The 27,719-nt window shown below is 40.0% G+C and overlaps 1 protein-coding gene across 1 annotated transcript in view; it reads right to left on the reverse strand.

Moving 5' to 3' along the window:
• Nucleotides 1–11,922, reverse strand: part of LOC130914265 (uncharacterized) — a 30,764-nt gene extending 18,842 nt beyond the window's left edge. The window contains exons 1-2 of the mRNA XM_057833287.1: nt 11,705–11,922; nt 3,635–3,761 (exon numbers count right to left, since the gene is read on the reverse strand). Coding sequence (XP_057689270.1) covers nt 3,635–3,761; nt 11,705–11,747 — 170 coding nt within the window. The 5' untranslated portion in view covers nt 11,748–11,922. The remainder of the gene's footprint in view (nt 1–3,634; nt 3,762–11,704) is intronic.
• Between the last annotated feature and the right edge of the window lie 15,797 nt (nt 11,923–27,719).

A 27,719-nucleotide genomic window follows, 5' to 3' on the forward strand; every position in this document is an offset into this window, starting at 1 on the left:
ATTGCAATTTTGTTGTTTTATCACAATAGATTGGTTTATTTACATTTCAAAAACCAGAAGCCATTCATTAATGAACGTGATTGCACTTTAGTTTACATTTTTAAATGTTCAGATATTAAGATTTGAATGAAGCAAAATATCATGCTTTGTCTATCAAAAATATTGTTATAATCATTTGTTTCAGATGTACTGTAATTATTTTCTGTATAAAAAATAATTTGGTGTTCAAAAAGTATTTTTTCTTATGTTCGGGCCAATATGGCAGGGGTCCCCATCTGCCGGGCCATGGCGCATTTGCTACCGGGCCGCACAGAAATAATTATTTATTAACGACCGCATTCTGGCCGAATTAACCCTGTGCCTCTGCTTAACACACCAATATCCCTGTCTACTCCAGATATAATAATACAGGATAGATTAGAATATCGTCATAGAAATTCATTGACTGGACTGCTAGCAGTACATCTTGTTTTGTATATATTATATACAGTGGGGCAAATAAGTATTTAGTCAACCACTAATTGTGCAAGTTATCCCACTTGAAAATATTAGCGAGGCCTGTAATTGTCAACATGGTAAAACCTCAACCATGAGAGACAGAATGTGGAAAAAAAAAAAAAAAAAAAAAACAGAAAATCACATTGTTCTCTTCACAAGCTTTTCACACACTGTTGCTGGTATTTTGGACCATTCCTCCATGCAGATCTCCTCTAGAGCAGTGATGTTTTGGGGCTGTTGTTGGGCAACACAGACTTTCAACTCAATTTTCTGTGGGCTTGAGACCTGGAGACTGGCTAGGCCATTCCAGGACCACTCCTTTGTTGCCCTGGCTGTGTGTTTGGGATCATTGTCATGCTGAAAGACCGTTTCACGTCTCATCTTCAATGCCCTTGCTGATGGAAGGAGATTTTCACTCAAAATGTCTCGATACATGGCCCCATTCATTCTTTCCTTTACACAGATCATTCGTCCTGGTCCCTTTGCAGAAAAACAGCCCCAAAGCATGATGTTTCCACCCCCATGCTTCACAGTGGGTATGGTGCAATTCAGTATTCTTTTTCCTCCAAACAAGAGAACCTGTGTTTCTACCAAAAAGTTCTATTTTGGTTTCATCTGACCATAACACATTCTCCCAGTCCTCTTCTGGATCATCTAAATGCTCTCGAGCGAACCGCAGACGGGCCTGGACATGTACTTTCTTCAGCAGGGGGACACGTCTGGCAGTGCAGGATTTGAGTCCCTGGCGGCGCATTGTGTTACTGATAGTAGCCTTTGTTACTGTGGTCCCAGCTTTCTGTAGTCATTCACTAGGTCCCCCGTGTGGTTCTGGGATTTTTGCTCCCCGTTCTTGTTATCATTTTGATGTCACGGGGTGAGGAGGGAGTTGAAAGTCCGTGTTGCCCAACGACAGCCCCAAAACATCACTGCTCTAGAGGAGATCTGCATGGAGGAATGGGCCAAAATACCAGCAACAGCGTGTGAAAAGCTTGTGAATAGTTACAGAAAACGTTTGGCCTCCGTTATTGCCAACAAAGGTTACATAACAAAGTATTGAGATGAACTTTTGGTATAGACCAAATACTTATTTTCCACCATGATTTGCAAATAAATTCTTTAAAAATCAAAAATGTGATTTTCTTGTTATTTTTTTTTTCCACATTCTGTCTCTCATGGTTGAGGTTTACCCATGTTGACAATTACAAGCCTCTCTAATATTTTCAAGTGGGAGAACTTGCACAATTAGTGGTTGACTAAATACTTATTTGCCCCACTGTATCTATGTGCGCTTGTCCTCGATAATAACGTATGACTAAGCAGCGGGTGCAGCACATTTGATCCCGGAAATAATTAGCCCCCACACGAGCGTGATGACTGGAAAACAGACGTCATTAGAGATTTTTTACGGTAAAAAGGGCACTAGACGAGCCAGAAGATGAGCCTACAACCTCGAAGACCCACGAACTGTGAAGGAGTGGATTCGTGACCCGTTTGTGAATAAACCGAGTGATTCGAGCATGTCTGTGCAACAGGAGGATCAGCTTGTAGAGATTGCAAATGACGGCGACCTTAAACATACATTTGAGACAACAACTCTGGATTAAAGTCATTCCGGAATATCCCGACATCGCTACGAGAGCACTGAAAACCTTGCTACAATTTCCAACATCGTATCTTTGTGAAGCAGGCTTCTTAATTAATGCTTGACGACACGGCGAAGTCGTTAACGGTGAGAGAGCGGTGTGCAGTTGTTGTGTGCAGCTAACATGGCAGGATGTGTCTGAGAACTTTTCTACATGTCCATCCATGATCAAACGTAAGTTAATATTCCTTTCTTTTAAGAGAGTTTGTAGTGTTTACTTTGGAATTGCTGCATTCGCGGCCATTTTTAACGTTATGCTCATGTGCAGAACCCCATAGTTGCAATTTTTGATGGGTTGCAAAATTTGTCAGAACACCGGTCCGTGAAAATAAGACCCAGATAACGCTTGTCCGTGGTGCAAAAAAGGTTCGGGACCCCTGCAATACGGTACATCATATTCATGTTGCACATTCATGCCGTGAGGTGACGTGTTCGTTTAGCATCTTTGTGATGTGTTGTAAGTCCGATTGCGTGTAAAGAGCTTAGTTGCCACCAAGTTTTGTGGCCAAATTGACCGCGTGTTTGTACGGTGTACTTGCGTGTTGTGCGCGTGCATTCTCGCCCGCCCCTACTTTTGTGTTTTTTGCACTGTGCAATTCATTTGTATGTTGTTGATTATTGTGCAGTCAATTTGCATTGTTTCACATTAGCACTGATCTGTTGGTAACCATAACCCCGAACCCGAAATTCTGAATTTTTGACATTTGCCTTCATCTTCGAGTTGGCGGGGGGTTAATTAGTCAGTGGAGTTGATTTCGACAAATTCTATACAGTTTGTCCGTTATAGGTTAGTTTCAGGGCTGGCCGGAGTGGCTAAGCTAGTGCAAGTGGTGGTTGAAGTAATCTCCATCGACTAATTAAATCCCTAATTAAAACTCGAAGATTAAGCCTTATGTAAAAAAATCTGATCTTCCCCTTTAAATTCAATTATCGGAAAGTAAATTGCAAAATTCCAAAGTCAAGTCAATTCCATGTGATGACATTTTTTTGTTGTCGTCATTATGTTCAAGCAGCAAAAAGAAATAAAAAATGGTAAAAGTAACCGATAAGTTACTTTTAAATTACTTAAGGATAAGCAACATGGCATTTTTAGCCAAGGTAGAGAACAAAACTTAACAAGCAGGACCTGACGCATGTGTTTCACAAAAGGAGCCTGGAGTGGACTGTGGGGCTGGAGGGCAGTGTAGCACGTCACATGAGTGACACGACCAAACTGCTACGATGCATGCTAACTACACATACAATAAAAAAATCTCACAAATTGTGAATTTATGACTCAAACAATGCGAATTTTCATCTCGTTCTCGTCTCATCAGACGAAAACTGGCATCCATCTTGTGATATTTTAGTCTTCCAACACACGTTTTTAGCTCGTCATCATCACGTCATCGTCATGAAAAAAATTGTTCGTTGACTAAATATTTTCTTTATCGTTATTCTTCAGGAAAACAACACTGGTCCAGTTGTGTATGTCATGCAATATTTGTTGCGTACCTCCAGTACTGGACACTGTAGAACACCTTTTGTTCAGGTACCGAAGGCGCCGCCGCTTCCCAGCGAAGCATGTTGTTAAAGTTCTTGGATTCAAACCACACCTTGTCACCTTCAGTGGAAAGACACGCTACCAGAGGCAGAAAAGGACAAAGTCCATTTGAGTCATTTGTTTGGATGATAATTCGTTCGCTTGCATCAAACAAACGTGTTTAATCAGTAACATAACACATTTTTCTTGGATAAGACAACGTGAAGTACTCTTATATAAGTTTAGATATAATGCAAGGGGTCTTTATCCACAGCGCGGTTACATATAATATAGTACAGGGTGATTCAAAAAGAATGTGCATAAAACATCACGCGATATGTCAAAAATGAAAAACATTACAAAACTCTGGCATAGGCAAATGTGTTCAACATCAAGTATTATTTCATGTATTTCAAGTGCCGGTAATGGCTACTTTTGAGTACTTGATTTGAAACTTGAAGTTTCAGTAATTTTCGCACTATAAGGCGCACCTGACCATAAGCCGCCACCCACCAAATTTGAAACGAAACGGCATTTGTTCATAGATTAGCTGCACTGGACTATAAGAAGCTGTCCTCACTGTATTATGAGATTTTTACACCAAACGATATCAACCGGTAACACTTTATTTATCACATGATGACTTAGGCACATTCTTTATGAATAACCCTGTATTTTTACTGACAAACTTAAGAACAGAACAAAGTGCCCTAAAACCAACAGGAAGTGATCCAAGAATAACCCAAAACCCAACAGAAAGTGACCAATGAACACCAAGTAGCCCAAAAATTTCCTAAAATCAACGTTAACTGATGCAAAATGTAGAGCATGTAACCTCAGAATGCCCCAAAATCAACAGGATATGACCAATTAACAGAAAGAGCCCCCGAAATTCTCTAAAATCAACATGAAGTGATGCAAAACATACAGGACATGACCCTAGGATGCCTTGAAATTAAAGATGTCCCGATCGATCGGGTCCTATCAGGTCGTTTTCAAAGTATTGGAATCGGCAAAAAAATACCTTTTTTTTAATATATATATATTTTTTAATTAAATCATTTTCTAATTGTATTTAACGTTACAGACAAAATGTCTTGCATTCATCCAGTCTTTAGTTTTGGCTTAAAGTAGGGCTAACAAATTTATCACGTAAACGGTGGTAATTAACTTCTTAAAAATTAATCACGATAAAATATTTAATGCAATTAAAGCATGCGCTGAACGACCCACTCACGCATTGTCACGTTCTATCTATAATGGCGCCGTTTTAGCTATATATAGAGCTAACAGGCAGCGTAAAATGAGAATTTTGGCAGTCTTTGGAGCCTCTTTTTAATTGGTTAAAGCCTTAAATCCCTCTCTCAGTAATTAGAAATATCGTGGGAACCAATGTGGGGAAGAACGAGTGGTTGATCTTTTCCTTAACACCCTATGTTACTTCCCAACGCAGAGAAGATATATCAATTGGTGCCACTACGCACGGTCATGGTTGCACTTCCCATCATGCATTTGGGCAGAACAGTTAAATGGCTACAGTATCATTTACTGAAAGCTCAACAAATGCACTAAATGGCAATATTTAGTCACAATATACAAAGTCACATTTATCCTTTAAGAATTACAAGTCTTTCCAGCCGTGGATCCCTCTCACAGAAAGAATGTTAAGAATGTAAATGCCATCTTGAGGATTTATTGTCAAAATAAACAAATACAGTACTTATGTACTGTATGTTGAATGTATATATTCGTCCGAGTTTTATTCATTTTTTTCTTAATGCATTGCCAAAATGTATATGATCGGGAAAAATTATCGGGAATGATTGGAATCGAATCGGGAGCAAAAAAAAGCAATCGGATCGGGAAATATCGGGATGGGCAGATACTCAAACTAAAACGATCCGGGATCGGATCGGGAGCAAAAAAACATGATCGGAACAACCCTACTTAAAATGAATAGAAAGTGACCCGTAAGTGCATTAAAACCAACAAGAAGTGGCCAACGAACAGGTAGTGACCCACAAATGCCCCAAAATCAACAGAAATTTGGCTGGAAATGCTCCAAAATCAAAGGAAATGACCAATGAACAGGAAGCTGACCCAGGAATGGCCCAAAACCAATAGGAAGTGACCTGAGAATGTCGCAAACCCAAAGAGAGTGCCCAATGAACCCCAAGTAGCCCAAAAAATTCCTAAAATCAACATTAACTGATGCAAAATGTGGAGCACGTGACCTCAGAATGCCCCAAAATCAAAAGGAAATGACCAATTAACAGGAAGAGCCCTAAAAACTCTCAAAAATCAACATGAAGTGATGCAAAATGTACAGAACGTGCCCCGAGAATGCCTTAAAATGAATAGAAAGTGACCCGTAAGTGCATGAAAACCAACAACAAGTACCAAATAAACAGGTAGTGACCCACGAATGCCCCCAAATCAACAGAGTTAGCTGGAAATGCCACAAAATCAACAGAAAATGACCAATGAACCAAAAGTTCCACAAAAAGACTCTCAAATCAACATGAAGTGATGCTAAATGTACAGAATGTGGCCCTAAAATGCCTAAAAAGGAATTAAAGTGACCGGCAAGTGCCCTAAAGCCAACAGGAAGTGACCAATAAACAAGTAGTAATCCACGAATGCCCCAAAATAAACAGAAAGTTATCTGGAAATGCTCCAAAATTAACAGGAAGTGACCAATGAAGATCAAACAACCCCCAAAATGCCCTAAAATCAACATTAACCAATGCAAAATGTGGAGGATATAACCCCTGAGTGCCCCATAATTAGCAGAAAGTGACCAATGAACACTTTATAGCCCAGAAATACTCTAAAATCAACATGAAGTGATTCAAAATCGACAGTACATGACCCTAGAATGCCTCTAAATAATTTAGAAAGTGACCCGTAAGTGCCCTAAAACCAACAGGTAGTGACCCAGGAATGCTCCAAAATCAACAGGAAGTGACCAATGAAGATCAAACGACCCCAAAAACGCCTTAAATTCCACATTAACTGATACAAAATGTAGAGGATGCAACCCCAGAATGCCCCAAAAAGTGACTAATGAACACCAAGTGGCCCCAAAATGCTCTAAAACCAACATTAAATGAAGCAAAACGTGGAGTATGTAACCTAAGAATGCCCTAAAATCAACAGAAAGTGACCAATGAACACCAAGTGGCCCCAAAAATACTCTAAAATCAACATGAATTGATGCAAAACGTACAGCACGTGACCCTTGAATGCCTTAAAATGAATCGAAAGTAACCTGTATGTACCCTAAAACCAACATAGCGTGACCTGGAAATGCTACAAAATCAACAGAAAGTAACCATTAAACACCAAGTGGCCAAAAAATGCCCTAAAATCAACATGAACTGATCCAAAATGTGGAGAATGTAACCCCAGAATGTCCCAAAATCAACAGTAGATGACCAATGAACAGAAAGTTCCTCATAAATCCTCTAAAATCAACATGAAGTGATGCAAAACGTCCAGCACCTGACCCTAGAATGCCTCAAAATGAGTAGAAAGTGACCCGTAAGTGCCCTAAAACCAACAGGAAGTGACCCATGAATGCCCCCAAATCAACAGAACGTTCGCGGGAAATGCCACAAAATCAAAAGGAAATGACCAATGAACAGGAAGCTGACCTAGAAATGGCCCAAAACCAATAGGAAGTGACCTTAAAATGAATAGAAATAGAATAGAAAGTGACCGGTAAGTACTCTAAAGCCAAAAGGAAGTGACCAATGAACAGGGAGTAACCCACGAATGACCCAAAATAAACAGACAGTTACCTGGAAATGCACCATAATCAACAGGAAGTGACCAATGAAGCTCAAATGACTCCCAAATTGCCCTAAAATCAACATTATCTGAAGGGAATAGTTACTTTTCTCGCACACACTATATAACTGATTGCATTACTCCAACACACTTAATATAATCAATCGGGGAATAGTGTCGTTTCTCAGATTTACTGTAGGACTGTTTGTATTACTCTAACACACCTAATATAAAATAAATGGCACTTATACAATAGTTTAAAGAAAAGAAGCAGAATAGAGGGCATAAAAGATACACAATGCTATCTTATCACAGAAGCCCAACGTGTGCGTCACGAGCAAGATTGACGCACCAACTCTAGCAATCAGTTCTCCCGGGCACTCCAGGACAAAGAGCAGGGCGCTCTGTTCTAAAACAAGTAACATCAGAGAACACCCTCACCCAACCAGGATAACAAGTTGATAGCGGGCGCCTGGGGCGTCGAGACGGGATATAAGACCCTAACCACATTAACTGATGCAAAATGTAGAGGATGCAACCCCAGAATGCCCCAGAATCATCAGGAAGTGACCAAGCAACACCAAGTGACCCCTAAATGCTCCAAAATCGACATTAACTGATGCAAAATGTGGTGTGTGTAACCCCAGAATGCCCCCAAAATCAACAGGAAATGATCAAGGAACAGGAAGTGACCCAAGAATGCCCCTAAATCAACAGAAAGTGACCAATTAACACCAAGTGGCCCCAAAAATACTCTAAAATCAACATAAATTCATTCAAAATGTACTGGACATGCACCTAGAATGCCTCAAAATGAATAGAAAGTAACCCATAAGTACCCTAAAACCAACATGACGTGACCTGGAAACGCTACAAAATCAACAGGAAGTGACCAATAAAGACCAAGTAGCCCATAAATGCCATAAAATCAACATTAACTGAAGGGAATAGTTACTTTTCTCGCACACACCATATAACTGATTGCATTACTCCAACACACTTAATATAATCAGTCGGGGAATAGTGTCGTTTTGTCAGATTTACTGTAGGACTGTTTCTATTACACTACCAAGGCAAGGCAAGGCAAATTTATTTATATAGCACAATTCAACACAGGGCAATTCAAAGTGCTTTAAATCACATGAAGATCATAAAAATCACATTTTAATCAATACAACGTAAAAACCAAGACAAAAGATCGCATTTAATCACAAATAGAATAAAAATAAATAAATAAAAATAAAACAAAAATAAAAATAAAACAAAAACTACTACTACTAATAATAATAATTGAAATCAGCAATGGCGATAAGCACACACCTTACCATTACCACATTACACACACTCTGGCACAAAGAGCAGGGCGCTCTGTCCTAAAACAAGTAGCATCAGAGAACACCCTCACCCAACCAGGGTAACAAGTTGATAGCGGGCGCCTGGGACGTCAAGACGGGATGTAAGACCCTAACCACATTAACTGATGCAAAATGTAGAAGGATGCAACCCCAGAATGCCCCAAAATCACCAGGAAGTGACCAATTAACACCAAGGGGCCCCAAAAATACTCTAAAATCAACATGAATTCATTCAAAATGTACTGGACGTGCACCTAGAATGCCTCAAAATGAATAGAAAGTAACCCGTAAGTACCCTAAAACCAACATGACGTGACCTGGAAACGCTACAAAATCAACAGGAAGTGACCAATAAAGACCAAGTAGCCCATAAATGCCCTAAAATCAACATTAACTGAAGGGAATAGTTACTTTTCTCGCACACACCATATAACTGATTGCATTACTCCAACACACTTAATATAATCAATCGGGGAATAGTGTTGTTTCTCAGATTTACTGTAGGACTGTTTCTATTACTCTAACACACCTAATATAAAATAAATAGCACTTATACAATAGTTTAATGAAAACAAGCAGAATAGAGGGCATAAAAGATACACAACATCATCTTATCACAGAGGTCCAATGTGCGCATCACGAGCAAGATTGACGCACCAACTCTCGCAATCAGTTCTCCCGCGCACTCCAGGACAAAGAGCAGGGCGCTCTGTCCTAAAACAAGTAGCATCAGAGAACACCCTCACCCAACCAGGATAACAAGTTAATAGCGGGCGCCTGGGATGTCAAGACGGGAAATAAGACCCTAAACACATTAACCGATGAGGATGCAACCTCAGAATGCCCCAAAATCATCACGAAGTGACCAAGGAACACCAAGTGACCCCTAAATGCTCCATAATCGACATTAACAAATGCAAAATGTGGTGTGTGTAACCCCAGAATGCCCCCGAAATCAACAGGAAATTACCAAGGAACAGGAAGTGACCCAAGAATGCCCCTAAATCAACAGAAAGTGACCAATTGACACCAAGTGGGCCCAAAATGTACTGGACGTGCACATAGAATGCCTCAAAATGAATAGAAAGTAACCCATAAGCAGTGTTGTCAGTAACACGTTAGTTAGTAACGCGTTACTGTAATCTGATTACTTTTTTCAGTAACGAGTAATCTAAAGCGTTCGTTTTTCTACACCAGTAATCTGATTAAAGTTAGTTTCCTTAGTGTCTCTGCGTTATAATTTTTTCATTGCCTCATAACGTATGTAAAATGAAGATTATTGTAGTCATGTACGAAGAGCATTTTGAATAGAAAATGCTAAAATAAAACGTTCCCGGTACGTGTTTCCATGACAACCTCTTAGCTATTTCCTGTTTTGGTCTCGTGTCACATGTGTTGGGGGACTGAAGGCGTGGGCCAGGCGGGTGGACATTGGAGCCGAGTGTTGACACGTTGCGAGGGAATGTTGATCTGTGGATATCCATGAATGAAAGTGAGTATTTTTCCTTCATTCTGGAGGGTATCAGCAAAAGGTTGGACTTCCTACATGCGCGGCCGTTTCGTAGCTTTGCTGTAGCAACGACGGGCAGTCATCGCTCCAAGTTGGTAAGCTTTGTTTACATCATATGCGTGTTGCACATTTATGCAGTGAGGTGATGTGTTCGTTTATCATCTGTGGGATGTGTTTTAAGTCCGATTGAGTGTAAAGTGCTTAGTTGCCACCACGTTTTGTGGCCAAATTGACCGCGTGTGTGTTGAGAGGAGCACTTCCGGGTTGTGGCCGCGCATCCGCGCCCGCCACCACCTTTGCAATTTTGTGGAGTCAGTTTGCATTGTTTTACATTGGCACTGATATATTGTTGACCATAAGCCGAAATTCAGAAGTTTTGACATAAGGCTTAATCTTAGAGTTAGCGGGGTTTAATTGGTCGGTGGAATTGATTTCAACAAATTCCAAGCAGTTTCTCAGATATTTGTTAGTTTCAGGGCTCCGGAGTGGCTAAGCTAGCACGAAATTCTGATAATTCCCTTTAGATTCAATCATCGGAACGTCAATTACATGTGATGACATTTTTCTGTTGTCATTCTTATGTTGAGGCGGCAAAGGGAGAAAAATAGGTAAAAAGTAACTGACAGACTACTTTTAAAGTAACTTAGTTACTTTGATAATGAAGTAATCAGTAAAGTAACTAGATTACTTTTTTGAGGCGTAATCAGTAATCAGTAATTAAATTACTTTTTCAAGTAATCTGTGACAACACTGCCCATAAGTACCCTAAAACCAACATAATGTGACCTTGAAATGCTACAAAATCAACAGGGAGTTACCAATAAACACCTAGAATCCCAAAATGCCTTAAAATCAACATTAACAGATGCAAAATGTGAATAGTGTAACCCCAGAATAGAACAGAACACATATTTTCAGAACCCTTCTTTATTTTTCCTCTCACGTCTCTGCTGAACCGCTACTTTTGTAAATGTGTCTTCTAACCTCAGCCCTATCCTTCCTGTGTTGTAATTTATTGCCTGACTGTTTATTAAGTAAATCGCGTATTTACGACGGCCCGTCGTTGAAATGAGCCCGGGGTGCAGTACCGTTAAACGTTATCACCCTGAATGTCAGTCGGTGATGAGCGATACAAAAGATCGGACCGGTCCGTTCGGACAATTTGCATTTTTATTAGTCGTGTAATGGGATAATCAATATCACATTTGGTGAAAAAGTTTATAATAGAACATTGGTTCTCTAGTGGATTACTGGACAGTAGAACATCCACGGGTTGTCATATTAATTCAATTATTGATTCCAGGCTTTAAGAATAAATGTGTAAGATTAGAAAACAAAACAACACTGGACAGAACGAAAGATATACAATAGAAATATAGACTCACCATAGCAGAAGAGAAGCAGAATAATGACTTTGACAGACCACATCTTTGTTAAAGTTCTGCCGGTAAAAGTTTCATGACACCAGAGATGTAGTTAAGTCACCTCAGCTTTCATGGCGCTGCCGCTGCCAACCATCACTGGTGTGGTTTACTGAAAGGAGTGGTGTCACCTAGGTGTGCAGGTGTACATTTATCACCTTGCTTCCTGCTATTCCGCTCTCTGGATGTTCCGCCCATAATTTTTTTTATTACACCTTTTCAACATAGGAGTCATACTCTGCTGGTCTTGTGGTTCATCCAGACAAAGCATAACCTCTATGGCAACCTCTCTAAGAAAAAGTGAAAGGGAAAGATAAAATTTAATTCCTTGATACGGTTTGCCATGGACATGTTTTTCCAGTTCTCACATGTACAAAACCACAAGCTATGTGGTCGTTATCATATACTGTAGTTACTCTTGCGTGGGTAACGTGAGAATGGTTTTGTTCCTTTCAAACTGTTAACACTTTCAGGGACAATTGGTCACTAATGAATAATAAACTATTGAAAGTTGACCTTTAACCCTTCATTAAGCAATGAGCATGTTACACTCAAGACCTTTAACCTTTTAATAGGGCAAGTGACTATTTTTGGCATTCAAAAAATGTATTATATTTACAGTCATGTGTCCTTTTGTCCTCTTTCTGCCGGTCGGCCACTCCAAGGCCTTGTTCTTCCTCGCTTCTGAAGTCACATCCTCGGAGAAGTTCGCACTTTGAGCTTCCCCTCATTGAAAGGCGAGCATCTGCCACTGGATTGTGCTAATCTTCAATTACAACAAATAGGAGAACATACAGTAGATACTCTTCAATTAACTTTTGTATTTTTGGACAAAATTACAGTGGGGCTGAAAGCCAAAAGTGGTTTTTGCCATGTGGCAAAAAATTTTAGCCATGTGGCAAAAATGTTTTGCCATGTGGCAAATTTGTTTTGCCATGTGGCATTATTTTGGCCATGTGGCAAAATGGATTTTGTCATGTGGCATTTTTTTTGCCATGTGCTCTAATGTAAAGTTTAGGGTCAATAATCGCAACCACACGTTTTTCTGCCTTTTAAAATGAAGGTAAAATTCAGACGTGCATAGCCGTCAATGGCTTGGACTTGTATGGCCTGCAAAACAGCCGTATAACCCAAAAAATGCCATATACCCCTACACAAACCAAAATGCATTTTGCTACATACCCCTAAAAATTGACACTTGGCGGGAAAAAAATGGCACATGACAAAATCCACATTGCCACGTGGCAAAAAAAAAAAAAAAAAAAAGCCACATGGCAAAAAAATGCCGCATGGCAAAAAAAAAAAAACAACAAAAAAAAAACATGGCAATAAAAATTTTCTCGCGGTCTCTCCAGCAGGGCCGAAAACCAAAAGTGTTTTTTGCCATGTGGCAAAATGGATTTTGCCATGTGGCTTTTTTTTTTTTCCGCCATGTGCTCTAATGTAAAGTGTATGGTCAAAAATCACAACCACACATATTTTTCTGCCATTTAAAATGAAAGTAAAATTTGGAAGTGCATAGCCGTCAATGGCATGGACTTGTATGGCCTGCAAAACAGCCGTATACCCCAAAAATGCCATATACCCCCCCACAAACCAAATTGCATTTTGCCACATACTCCAAAAAATGGCACATGGCGAAAAAAAAAAAAAAATAGCACATGGCAAAATCCATTTTGCCACATGGCAAAAAAAATTGCCATATGGCAAACAGAAATTGCGACATGGCAAAAAAAAATTTGCCACATGGCAACAAAATATGGCACATGGCAAAAAAATGTTTGCCTCATGGCAGAAAAAATGGCACATGGCAAAAAAAAAAAAAAAAAAAAAAAATGGCACATGGCAAAAAATTTTGCCACAGGGCAAATACCACTTTTGGTTCTCGCTGTCTCTCCAAAATTACACAATTTGTAGATCATTTAAAATGTTTATCCTTATTCTTAGAAGATGAATTTTCAAAGAATAAACAATCAATCACACTTCCACAAAAAACTAAATACAACAAATTACCACAAAGTAATATATAAATCATAAACTGTGATGTTTCTATATTCATCCAATATGAGCGCAGCTAATATAAATCCTTTGTGCTGCAGAATATATTAATTAACCGGGAAAAGCAATTTCCTTAATTTGTAATCAGATTTGCTGAAAGTACAGCAACGGCACGGTCGTTATAATACATTAGTGCGATGGTTCCATCGTAATTAAACTCTGACTTTGCCACGATTGTTATTGTGTTTATCGGGTAGTGTCATCTATTTGTAGCGGGCATTGAATTTCCCTCATGTTATGAATGAAATATCCTAATTTATAATCTTAGCATATGTATAACCTGTAGTGTTGCATTAGCCCTCCAAGTCAAAGACTGGATATCTATCCCCGTCAATGCAGAAGTCCTATCTGGACATCGACATAAAGACAAATTCTGTAGTTAATGAATGGATAGTTGCTTTAATACTACTGTATATACTAAGGGTGTAACGGTACATGTATCCGTATTGAACCGTTTCGGTACTTGGTGCTCGGTTCGGATGGGAGTCGTACCAAACGAGTTTCTGACGTAATGTAACTTGTCGAGGCTGTGAGTCGATCGGGTTACAGTTTCTTTGTGTTGATTATATTTACTCCGTCTTCTCTAATATAATGAGGACCAACACGGTAGGACAGTAAGAAACGTCAACTGCGCGACAACGTGGCCGCCGCGAGAACGCAGTGAAACGCGGCCGTTAAAGTCAATCAGCCAATGCGAACCAGTCGCAGCGCGGCTGTGGTGTTACATGCGTCCCAGAAGCGGCTCAACGCGATGCAGGCGAAAAGAACGGCAGAGTTTATTTATTTGAAGCGAGACGCGGCCCTCCTGCGTCCATACTACTAGCTAGCAGACCAGGCAGACAGGAAGTCACTCGTGTAAAAATACGGTGGATCCGGTCGATTTTCAAACTAATATGCAATCGTAACCCACTGTTTGAGTCCATCAGATCTCTTGAGTGGTAGAACGGGGCACAGTTGACTTGTCTTTGTTGATTTACAGTTGTCTTCTCTGCTATAATAATAACTAACACAGCCCCGTGTTCAATACAAAACCCTCCTACCACAACAAAACAAGTAGGAAATAATATTCACATAGGAACTAAAGTTATACAACATAAAATATACAATATAAATGAATACTTCATCACATTTGTAAAATGCAAACACATAATAAAATAAATAATAGCTAATTTAAATAAAATAAATTGAAATGAGCTAAAACACCTGTAATTAAATAATATCCTGCTTACACAATTACATTTATTAATTTCTGTGTGGCGCTTTGAGAAAATCCACCAATAAAGCTTTTGAAAACCGTTCATAAGAAAAAAAAATCTGAGGCATTTCATTTGTAAAATACATGTTAAAATCTTTGTCATTGGGATTGTTTTTCTCTTTAGCACAGAACTTATTTTTTCTTCTTTCTTTCAGAAAGAAAGCTGACCAATATGCAGGGTCTGAAAGGCAAATTGTTGTTGAATTATTATCTTTTAGTACCCGCTACTTTTTGAGCAGAATTATAGCTTTGTATAGGCTACTGTTCCTATTGTTGGAAGCACAAAAGTGTGTAATAAACAACTAGCACATTTATATTTTGCATTTTGTTTTCTTACTGTACCGAAAATGAACCGAACCGTGACCTCAAAACCGAGGTACGTACCTGTTTTCCGAAATTTCCAGGTTCGCGGTGAATCAGTAACAGGCACACTTTTGCTCAATAGACAATGTTTATTGATTAGAAAATGCAGAATAAATGAGATTTATTGATTACAATCCCACAAGAGCAAGCAACAAGCATCAAAAACGAGCATAACAAGGGTAACGATGACGCTAGATTTGAGTTTGTCAATTCCAGAATCCCCGCGCTACGCTACAGCACAACCAAATGTCCCTTTGCAATGAAAATCGCTTACCGTGACAAACGAGCGGGAGCCAACGGTAAAGCGGCGAAGGAACAAAGCCAGGCGATCCGTATGTGACCAGCTGGCGGACTTAATGGGTCGCCCGGAAATGTCCGGTTTTTGTAGGGACGCGCCCCGCGGCGGCGGAGAGGCCAACTTCCATCCCCGAGCGGCGCGGCCCTGCCCACTGACAAACATTAAAGCTACTTTTGGTTCAGCCTCCTTGAAAAGGGGCTTTTCACATGGGACAAATGAACTGTACTGCAACAGATGCAACAAGTGGTGTAAATATTATGGGTGCAAAACTCGTGAGATTCCCTTCTAGCTATGGGACCCGGGCATGTAACTATGGGACCCAGGCGTGTTATCTCGTGAGATTCCCTTCTAGCTATGGGACCCAGGCGTGTAACTATGGGACCCAGGCGTGTAATAAAACAATACAATGGTGCAAAACAAGTTATTTCTCGAGATTCCCTCCTAACTATGGAACTCAAGGTAAAAAAACAATAGAAGTTGTTACAATCTAGGTCACAGAAGCAATCATACATCACAAAGGCATAATGTAATATTTTCCCCCATCAGTACCGAACCGAGATTTTGAATGAATGAATGAATGAATGAATGAATGAATGAATGAATGAATGAATTTATTTATTGTCATTGTCATCATCATCAAAAAAATCATTGACAGTTTCAGAGTGTGGAATTTTACCCGAAGGAAAGACGAAGACAGACAAGGAAAGACGGGAAAAGCAGATGCTTATTGAAACCCGTCCCCCATCAGCCCGGGACGCACAAACGGCATATTGTGTATCAGTCCAGTCATAATCTTCACATTTCGTTCAAAAGTCATTGATTACCATGGATTTTCACATTTTTGTGTAGCGTTACACCCCTAGTATATACAGTGGGGAGAACAAGTATTTGATACACTGTCAATGGGAAAACCCATTCATCACACAGATGAAAAAACAGTGTCTGCTTTAACCAAAACCACCCAAACATTTATAGGTTTTCATATTTTGATGAGGATAGTACGCAAACAATAACAGAAGGGGAAAAATATGTAGTAAGTTTTTACATCTGCGTGATTTTGACAAAGATCAGATCACATTTGACGGTGATTTTTTGCAGAAATGTGAGAAATTCAAAAGGTTCAGATACTTTTTCCACACCACTGTAGATCTCGATAAGTACATATTGCGTTGGGCACGTTATTACACAGCATTATTTCTTAGTACTCCCCATTTTGGTACCGATACTAGTATCGGTATCAGCGCAACACTACTTTTAAACAACTGACAATCAACTCTACAACAATCAATGACTTCTTGACACTCAATTTAAGTCTTGGTTTTTCTAAAGCCTTTTTTCAACCCTATTTCAATGTAATAGGTTTTACTTTCACTCAGCTAGTGACACTCTTCAGTGCATCTCTGGTCTTCAAGGACCCGTGCGACGTATAAATCAAGTTGACAAGAACGCAGTAATCAATGCAGTACATGCTTCCCTACGCAGTCCAAAGTGCGACCAAAGTGGCACCTCAGTTTCACTTCACGCCTTCCTGAGCATTATAGTGAGTGAGAGCCTTTTGGCTTCCCAGCGGAGGTGTAGCTTTGATGGTGAGGACTGCAAACTGAGACGAAGCGACTTTCTCTTGGTGAACATCATCAATGAATCATCTTTTGCAGTGTCTTGGCGAATCAGTCGCCGCTTGAATCCCCAGCCTCTTTCCGTCGCTTGGGTTGAGCAGTGTCTTTGATCAGTCGAGATGGGGGAGGTGGCGCTTCACCTAATCCAATCTTTAGCATTCTTAGCGTTAGCATGCGATTTCTTTGAATGTCTACAATATGATCTACTTAAGGACTATACCACCCACAGCTGTTGCGAGGCCTGATAACCGTCACCCTTTAATTATTCTTTTTGTATGTGAAAAGTGACTTTTTTTGTGAAAGTCTTTGCAAATAATCAGCCAAATACTACAGTTTTAGAAGTCCACAGATTGTTGCTCACTCACTGCATGAACTCCATGAATTCTTCCTCTATCGCATAGTGTACGGATAAGTAACCTTGTTCTCAGGGGGTGAGAAGTGGGTCAGAACGGTCCGGTACCCCATTCCGGTAAAAGATTCGGGGCCATAAGTGCTTTGATTCCCAAAATATGCGGGCAAATGTCATAAACCCCATGTTAAAAAAAACTGCCAGGCTGCCACACACGCATCTCCAAGAAGAAGACAATCTACCTACGTATGTCACTAACTCCATTTTTGTCCAGCTCGGATCTTTTACATCCATTCAAAAGTGAGATAATTTCCCGGATAACACTGAATGGCATCTGTTTTAAGCATTTATTAATGGAAATGACAGTGTCTTGTCATAATTATGATTGTCCAATGAGAGTCATTTGGTATCGCTATCAAATAAAGTGTTACCAAATACCATAACTGGCACTTAATGAAACAGCTGGAACAGCAACTGAAGAAATAATTAACACAGAACATAAATTTTGATTTATTTACATGAGTAGCTCTGCAATGCATGCTAGGAGGCATGTTGGACAATAACAGCATTGACAGCAGCTGGCCGCAGAGGTTGACTGTCTTCCTCAAGGGAGCACTCATGGCCAAATGAAGCTTCTTGAACAGGGTTGGGCATCAAGCATCGATGGGAACCGGTTCTAACACTCCGATGCTCCTGGAATCGTTCCAACTTTAAAATTTCGATTCCTTATTTTGATGCCCTGAGGGCCGAGCGGAAAAAAATTGCTCGAGTTCAAAGACTGATATTTATATACAAGTTAAAATTAGCCCCGTGAAAATTTCCATTTTATTTAAAAAATCATCGAGAGGTTAAGACTTTAATATAAACTGGGCACTTTTAATGACCATCCCTTTTTTTTCCTTTTTTTTTTTACCCTGCCTCTTAAACAGGGGTGAAAGTGGTTAGAATTTCTTGCCGGAACTCTCTGTCAAGAAGGCAAAGAAGTTTTTTTTTTGGGGGGGGGGGGTTAAACCTCCAAAAACCACTGAAATGCAGATAAAACTACTTTTGGCACAGTTATTCCTACAGTGCCTTGCAAAAGTATTCGGCCCCCTTGAATCTTGCAACCTTTCGCCACATTTCAGGCTTCAAACATAAAGATATGAAATTTAATTTTTTTATCAAGAATCAACAACAAGTGGGACACAATCGTAAGGTGGAACAACATTTATTGGATAATTTAAACTTTTTTAACAAATAAAAAACTGAAAAGTGGGGCGTGCAATATTATTCGGCCCCTTTACTTTCAGTGCAGCAAACTCACTCCAGAAGTTCAGTGAGGATCTCTGAATGATCCAATGTTGTCCTAAATGACCGATGATGATAAATAGAATCCAACTGTGTGGAATAAAGTCTCCGTATAAATGCACCTGCTCTGTGATAGTCCCAGGGTTCTGTTTAAAGTGCAGAGAGCATTATGAAAACCAAGGAACACACCAGGCAGGTCCGAGATACTGTTGTGGAGAAGTTTAAAGCCGGATTTGGATACAAAAAGATTTCCCAAGCTTTAAACATCTCAAGGAGCACTGTGCAAGCCATCATATTGAAATGGAAGGAGCATCAGACCACTGCAAATCTACCAAGACCCGGCCGTCCTTCCAAACTTTCTTCTCAAACAAGGAGAAAACTGATCAGAGATGCAGCCGAGAGGCCCATGATCACTCTGGATGAACTGCAGAGATCTACAGCTGAGGTGGGAGAGTCTGTCCATAGGACAACAATCAGTCGTACACTGCACAAACCTGGCCTTTATGGAAGAGTGGCAAGAAGAAAGCCATTTCTCAAAGATATCCATAAAAGTCTCGTTTAAAGTTTGCCACAAGCCACCTGGGAGACACACCAAACATGTGGAAGAAGGTGCTCTGGTCAGATGAAACCAAAATTGAACTTTTTGGCCACAATGCAAAACGATATGTTTGGCGTAAAAGCAACACAGCTCATCACCCTGAACACACCATCCCCACTGTCAAACATGGTGGTGGCAGCATCATGGTTTGGGCCTGCTTTTCTTCTGCAGGGACAGGGAAGATGCTTAAAATTGACGGGAAGATGGATGCAGCCAAATACAGGAACATTATGGAAGAAAACCTGTTGGTATCTGCACAAGACCTGAGACTAGGACGGAGATTTATCTTCCAACAGGACAATGATCCAAAACATAAAGCCAAATCTACAATGGAATGGTTAAAAAATAAACGTATCCAGGTGTTGGAATGGCCAAGTCAAAGTCCAGACCTGAATCCAATGGAGAATCTGTGGAAAGAGCTGAAGACTGCTGTTCACAAACACTCTCCATCCAACCTCACTGAGCTCGAGCTGTTTTGCAAGGAAGAATGGGCAAGGATGTCAGTCTCTCGATGTGCAAAACTGATAGAAACATACCCCAAGCGACTTGCAGCTGTAATTGGAGCAAAAGGTGGCGCTACAAAGTATTAACGCAAGGGGGCCGAATAATATTGCACGCCCCACTTTTCAGTTTTTTATTTGTTAAAAAAGTTTAAATTATCCAATAAATTTTGTTCCACTTCACGATTGTGTCCCACTTGTTATTGATTCTTGACAAAAAATTAAAATTTTATATCTTGGTTGAAGCCTGAAATGTGGCGAAAGGTTGCAATGTTCAAGGGGGCCGAATACTTTTGCAAGGCACTGTATAACACATACAGACAAAAAATCATTTTCATTCAAAATAGTATTTTTTCAATTATTTGCAAAATAAGTCAACAAACACAGAAGTATCCCCAACCTCCATCTAATTTTCATCCCACATTTCCTAAATGCAAATCCTCAATTTTAGCTAGTTGGTAATAACATTGGATGTGCATTAAAATTGAAGCTAATGTAAGGGTGGTAATTAATTTTTTAAAAAATGTATCACGTTAAAATATTTAACGCAATTAATGCATGCGTTGCACGACACACTCCCGCATTGTCGCGCTCAATCTGTAATGGCGCCGTTTTATCTATATAGAGAGATAAAAGGCAGCGTAAAATGAGTAAGTAGAGTGAATTTTGGCAGCCTTTGGAAGTTTGGAGCCTTTTTTGAATTGACTAAAACCTTACAATCCCTCACCCTACGATTAGAAATATCATGGGAAGCAATGTGGGGAAGCAAGGTAGCAATTGTTCTTTTTCTTAACACCTTATGTTATTTCCCAACGCAGAGAAGATATATCAATTGGTAGCACTACGCACAGTCATGGTTCCACTTCCCATCATTCATTTGGGTTGAATGGCTGCAGTATCATTTACTGAATGTTAGGTTTTGTGTTGTTTTTTTCTTATTGTGACTTGTCCCCGTGATTACCCATTGATTTCACCTGTTGTGCCTGCTCCTAGTGAGTCCTCCTGTATTGCCCAGCTGTTCCTCGTTGTCTCGTCTTGTCTGCATGTGTGTGTATATAAGCACCCAATTTCTTTTCACTCCTTGTTGTGTCATTGTCAATGTCAGAGTCTCCGTCAATGTCTATGTCAACGTCACTTTCAAGTCCTGTCCAAGCCCTCGTGTTCGCCTCAGTAAGTTTTTGATACCCAGTCTTTGTTAGTGACCTGAGTTTTGTATGCTGCATTTTTTCGGATCTCCACATTATTTGTTGATACTTTGTTTGTGCTGGCCTTAATTAAATCATTTTTGCACCGTCTACCTGCCTCGCCTCCCTTTCCCTGCATTTGGGTCCACACACCACCTGCCTGCCCCGCACTTCATGACACTGAAAGCTCAACAAATACACTAGATGGCAATATTTAGTCACAATATACAAAGTCACAAGTCTTTCTATCCGTGGATCCCTCTCACAGAATGTTAATAAATAAATGCCATCTTGATGATTTATTGTCATAATAAACAAATACAGTACTTACAGTGCCTTGCAAAAGTATTCGGCCCCCTTGAACCTTGCAACCTTTCGCCACATTTCAGGCTTCAAACATAAAGATATAAAATCTTAATTTTTTTGTCAAGAATCAACAACAAGTGGGACACAATCGTGAAGTGGAACAAAATTTATTGGATAATTTAAACTTTTTTAACAAATAAAAAACTGAAAAGTGGGGCGTGCAATATTATTCGGCCCCCTTGCGTTAATACTTTGTAGCGCCACCTTTTGCTCCAATTACAGCTGCAAGTCGCTTGGGGTATGTTTCTATCAGTTTTGCGCATAGAGAGACTGACATTCTTGCCCATTCTTCCTTGCAAAACAGCTCGAGCTCAGTGAGGTTGGATGGAGAGTGTTTGTGAACAGCAGTCTTCAGCTCTTTCCACAGATTCTCCATTGGATTCAGGTCTGGACTTTGACTTGGCCATTCTAACACCTGGATACGTTTATTTTTTAACCATTCCATTGTAGATTTGGCTTTATGTTTTGGATCATTGTCCTGTTGGAAGATAAATCTCCGTCCCAGTCTCAGGTCTTGTGCAGATACCAACAGGTTTTCTTCCAGAATGTTCCTGTATTTGGCTGCATCCATCTTCGCGTCAATTTTAACCAACTTCCCTGTCCCTGCTGAAGAAAAGCAGGCCCAAACCATGATGCTGCCACCACCATGTTTGACAGTGGGGATGGCGTGTTCAGGGTGATGAGCTGTGTTGCTTTTACGCCAAACATATCGTTTTGCATTGTGGCCAAAAAGTTAAGTAAGCAGTATTTTGAGACTATCACAGAGCAGGTGCATTTATACGGAGACTTGATTACACACAGGTGGATTCTATTTATCATCATCGGTCATTTAGGACAACATTGGATCATTCAGAGATCCTCACTGAACTTCTGGAGTGAGTTTGCTGCACTGAAAGTAAAGGGGCCGAATAATATTGCACGCCCCACTTTTCAGTTTTTTATTTGTTAAAAAAGTTTAAATTATCCAATAAATGTTGTTCCACTTCACGATTGTGTCCCACTTGTTGTTGATTCTTGACAAAAAAATTAAATTTCATATCTTTATGTTTGAAGCCTGAAATGTGGCGAAAGGTTGCAAGATTCAAGGGGGCCGAATACTTTTGTAAGGCACTGTATGTACTGTATGTTGAATGTATATATATTAGTCTGAGTTTTATTCATTTTTTTTCTTAATGCATTGCCAAAATGTATATGATCGGGAAAAATGATCAGGAATGATTGGAATTGAATCGGGAGCAACAAAAAAAAAAGCAATCGGATCGGGAAATATCGGGATCGGCAGATACTCCAACTAAAACGATCAGGATCAGATCGGGAGCAAAAAAACATGATCGGAACAACCCTAATAAATATTTCTTGTAAGTTAATTTTATTGCCGACGCTGCGTTTTGGGGTCAACATTTTGTGCAACCACTGCCCAAAAAGTCAAACTCCTTATCGTGCAAAAATCACAGTACGCTGAAAATCTTTCTGCAACTAATCTGCCAAAAAGTTTTGGAAGTCCACATATTGTTGATCACTCACTGCATTAAGTTTGAGAATTGTTCCTCTTTAACATACTGTACAGAGAAGTAGCCTAGTTCTACTTCCACATTCTAGGACTGATTTTTTTTCAAGGTTATGGTGGTCTGACTCGATTCCCTCTGTTGCTTGCTGAAAAAATGTAGCCCAGAGATATTTCATCACTCCATTTTTTTCTGGGTTTTGAGCCGCTGAGGATCTTTTTGTAGATATTCCAGAAACTAACAACTGTTTGGGCTGAGACAACACCACAGCGCTAAAGTAGGCAGCTGCGCAGAAGGGTAAATCCAGCAAAGACAAAGGTGGCTTCGCTCCAAATGCATCGCACAATCAAACGGCCATCTCTCGGCAGGCAAAATAAATAGAGCACAATGACATTAAGGCTTTTGAAAACATCTATCTCGTGCGGCTTTCTTGGCTCATTGGCGGCGCGTGACAGATAAATCCTGGGAAGTTAATTAAAAACAACAGCCAAGGTCAGAAGTTGGCGCCGTAATGACTTGAAAATGTATGTTGTTCCGAGTACAGCAGAAAACATTAAATACGCCCACGAATCAAATTTTTTTTTCTCGTCACCGTGCCCTTTTGCGTTAATTAATGACCGATGTTTTTGTATGTCAAAATCATCTGTTGTGTGTCTCGCGGGCCCAGCCGCTCATTTTGATCGTGCCGTGACATTATCCGAAGCCATCAATTTACGCGTGATCGTTATAATTAACGTGGTGCGGATGAAGGTGAGGCCAATACCCATGTGAAAATCATGGAATTGCAGCATGAAATTGGCTTCATAGTAATAATAACCTTAGTTTTTCAGATCAGACTCAATATGAGAATGTCCAGGTTCGAGCAATAAATCACCTGAAAAATAATTTATGAGCACATATTACTGATCCCCAGCCAGTGACGGATGAATAGAGTCAGAATACCTCTAATTCGTTTAGATGCCATGTGGGAAAAAAGCCATTTGCCAAGGGAGGAAGTGAGGAATGAATGTGCTTCTTTCATTGCACAAATATGCTTTTGCTTGCAATTTGCCATTTGTCATTTTCAAATGTAATCTCTCACCCTTTGTGGAGTTACAGCGCAAGATAACCTGAGTCAAATTTAGGTGTTGGTTTAGTTTCAGTTTTGTTTCACATTGGGCAAGCTGGACGACACGGCCGACTTATAGCACATAATGCCGCCCTTCAAAAGCAGTCAACTCTGAAATGAAATTAAGCCAAAGGTACATAACGGAACAAAAGATTTCCCCGTCTGCTTGCGCACGTTTTCAAACAAATTCAGGACACGGGTAAATAAACTGTTCTTAAGCCAGTGGCGGATGCTGGTCTTTCAATGAGGAGAAGCCAGAAGTGTGTCCACCTGTGAGTTCTTTGTGACGGTGGAGGGGCTCAGTGGCTGCTCGATAGGGAAAGAAACTAGAGTGCCAGACGGTGTTGTTTCCGTCAACAATGACGGTAACGAAAAGATTTCGTCGACGAACAATATTTTTATTACGATAAACTGACGAGCAACCCATACAGTAAAATACAAACCCCAGCAAAAAGAATGGAATCACCAGTCTCGGACAAGCACTCACTCAGGTATTTTATCATGTTGAACAAAGTCAGATAAAAAGCTTGAAAAAAATAATGAATTAGTTCAAAAGTGCAACTCTTTAGCATTCAGAAACACGAAAAGAAATGAATAAAAAACATTGTGGTGGTCAGTAAATGTTAATCTTATAGAGCAAGTGCAGGGAAATATACATGAAATCACTCCATTCTGAGGAAAATAATATAAAACCATGAGAAACAAACAAAGAAATGACAATCAAAACACATCTCTAGTATTTAGTAGCACCAGCTCTGGCTTTTATGACAGCTAGCGGTCTCTGAGGCATGGACTTGATGAGTATTCTTCATCAATTTGGTGCCAACTCTCTTTGATTGCAGTTGCCTGATCATCCCTGCGGGTCAGAGCCTTGCTGTGGACCATTTTTTTCAATTCCCACCACAGGTTTTCAATAGGGTTGAGATCTGGGCTATTTGCAGGCCATGACATTGACTGGATGAGTCTTTCTCCAAGGAATGCATTAACAGTTTTAGCTCTGTGGCATGATGCATTGTCATCTTGAAAAATGACATTTTCATTTGAAGGGATAAGAAAGCTGTCTAAAATTTCAATGTAAACTTGTGCATTTATCGAAGATTTAACTACAGCCATCTCCCCGGTGCCTTTGCCTGACATGCAGCCCCATATGATCAAGGACTGAGGGAATTTTGATGTCTACTTCAGGCAGTCATCTTTGTAAATCTTACTGGAACAGCACCAAACAAAAGTTCCAGCATCATCACCTTGTCAAGAGTCAAGAATCTGCACCGGACAGGGTGTTAAAAGTCAAGAATCTGCATTGGACAAGGCGATTATGCTGGAACTTATGTTTGGTGCTGTTGCAGTGAGATTTACAAAGATGACTGTCTGAAGAAGACATCAAAATTCCCTCAGTCCTTGATGATATGGGGCTGCATGCTAGCCCCATATGCAACATATGCAACCCGTCCGTCTCATCAAACTCTAGGACATGGTTCCAGTAATTCATGTGCTTTGTTGACATGTCTTCAGCAAACTGTTTGCAGGCTTTCTTGTGTAACGTCTTCAGAAGAGGCTTCCTCCTGGGGTCACAGCCATGCACACCAATTTGGGTGTAGAGTGCAGCGTATGGTCTAAGCACTAACAGGCGGAACCCCCCCCCCCCCCCCCCAATCTCTGCAGCAATGCTGACAGCACTCCTGTAACAAGTTACATGACATTTTGGAGGGAAAATGACAAGCAGTACTCAATGTGGACATTTAGGGACATAGCTTCTAAGGGGTGTACTCAACTTTTGTTGCCAGGGGTTTAGATATAAATGGCTATATTTTGTTATTTTGAGGGGAAAATAAATTAACTCTATTATGTAAGCTGCACACATTTTTCATTGTGTCAAAGTGTCATTTTGTCAGTGTTGTCCTATGAAAAGATATACTTAAATATCTGCAGAAATGCGAGGGGTGTACTCACTTTTGTGATACACTATACTGTACACCTATACTCAAAACGACACACTTCTTAGTAGTAAAACATATTAAAAAAAACAATTGGCATTCAAAGATCCATCTCGTCTGATCAGAATGTAAATTTAGTAGATTAAATTAGCCTAATTTGCCTAGCAAAAGTCCGCTAGCTTAAATGCTATGAATGCTAACGTATTTACATAAAAAAATTAATAAATAAAAATAAAACGCTCACATATAACTCCACAAACTGTAGCTCTAAACTTAATTACAAATGCAGACACAAACATAAATTAGCTGAAAAAAACTTGCAGCCTTATGTGGGACAAAGGAGAGGACAGCTGTCCTATAGACCCTACCCACGTGACGTCACAACTCCCCTCTCCTGAATGGTACCGCCCACTTGTCCGTCAAAACATAGTGTTAACCTGTTACGGCTACGTACATTTCTCCTATTTACGGCGTGTTTTTCTGCTCCTTAACATTAATAATCAAAATGGTGAAGGCATGTGTGGCTGTTGGTTGCACTAACAGAGAAGATGGAAGGAGAGACTTGAAGTTTTACCGTATTCCGAGGGATCCAAAGAGGAGAGCGAAATGGACGGCTGCAATTCGACGTGAAAACTGGACACCAAAAAATCACCACAGACTATGTAGTAGTCATTTTATATCCGGTAAGATGCATTTAATATATATTTAGAGGGTTTTGGCCTGACAACCACAATTAAGATCATTGCTAGGCTAATCGCCGACAACATACGACGTAGTACGACATAGTTTCAAATTCAAGATGTTTGTGACTTCCCTTTCTTCCACCATCGTTATTTTTTGAATAATATTTAGCTGGTACCAAGTGAAAGAAACTGGCCTCGTCTACGGAGCTGACAAATAACCACAATTAAGATCATTGCGAGGCTAATCGCCGACAACATACGACGTAGTATGACATGGTTTCAAATTCAAGATGTTTGTGACTTCCCTTTCTTCCACCATCGTTATTTTTTGAATAATATTTAGCTGGTACCAAGTGAAAGAAACTGGCCTCGTCTACGGGGCTGACAAATAACCACAATTAAGATCATTGCGAGGCTAATCGCCGACAACATACGACGTAGTACGACATAGTTTCAAATTCAAGATGTTTGTGACTTCCCTTTCTTCCACCATCGTTATTTTTTGAATAATATTTAGCTGGTACCAAGTGAAAGAAACTGGCCTAGTCTACGGAGCTGACAAATAACCACAATTAAGATCATTGCGAGGCTAATCGCCGACAACATACGACGTAGTACGACATAGTTTCAAATTCAAGATGTTTGTGACTTCCCTTTCTTCCACCATCGTTATTTTTTGAAATAATATTTAGCTGGTACCAAATGAAACATTAAAAGCCTTAACTCCATTGACAAACGACATGAAATACATTAGACTTGACAGTGGATGTTAGCAATAACAAAAGATTTTGAATTGAAAATTTCGTAACTCACCTTTCCAAGCACAAGATAGATTCCTGCCGAACGAGGACCTGTTTCACCCAACCAGCAACGAA

This window comes from Corythoichthys intestinalis, chromosome 4 (assembly GCF_030265065.1).
Source record: "Corythoichthys intestinalis isolate RoL2023-P3 chromosome 4, ASM3026506v1, whole genome shotgun sequence".
Taxonomy (NCBI): Eukaryota; Metazoa; Chordata; class Actinopteri; order Syngnathiformes; family Syngnathidae; genus Corythoichthys; species Corythoichthys intestinalis.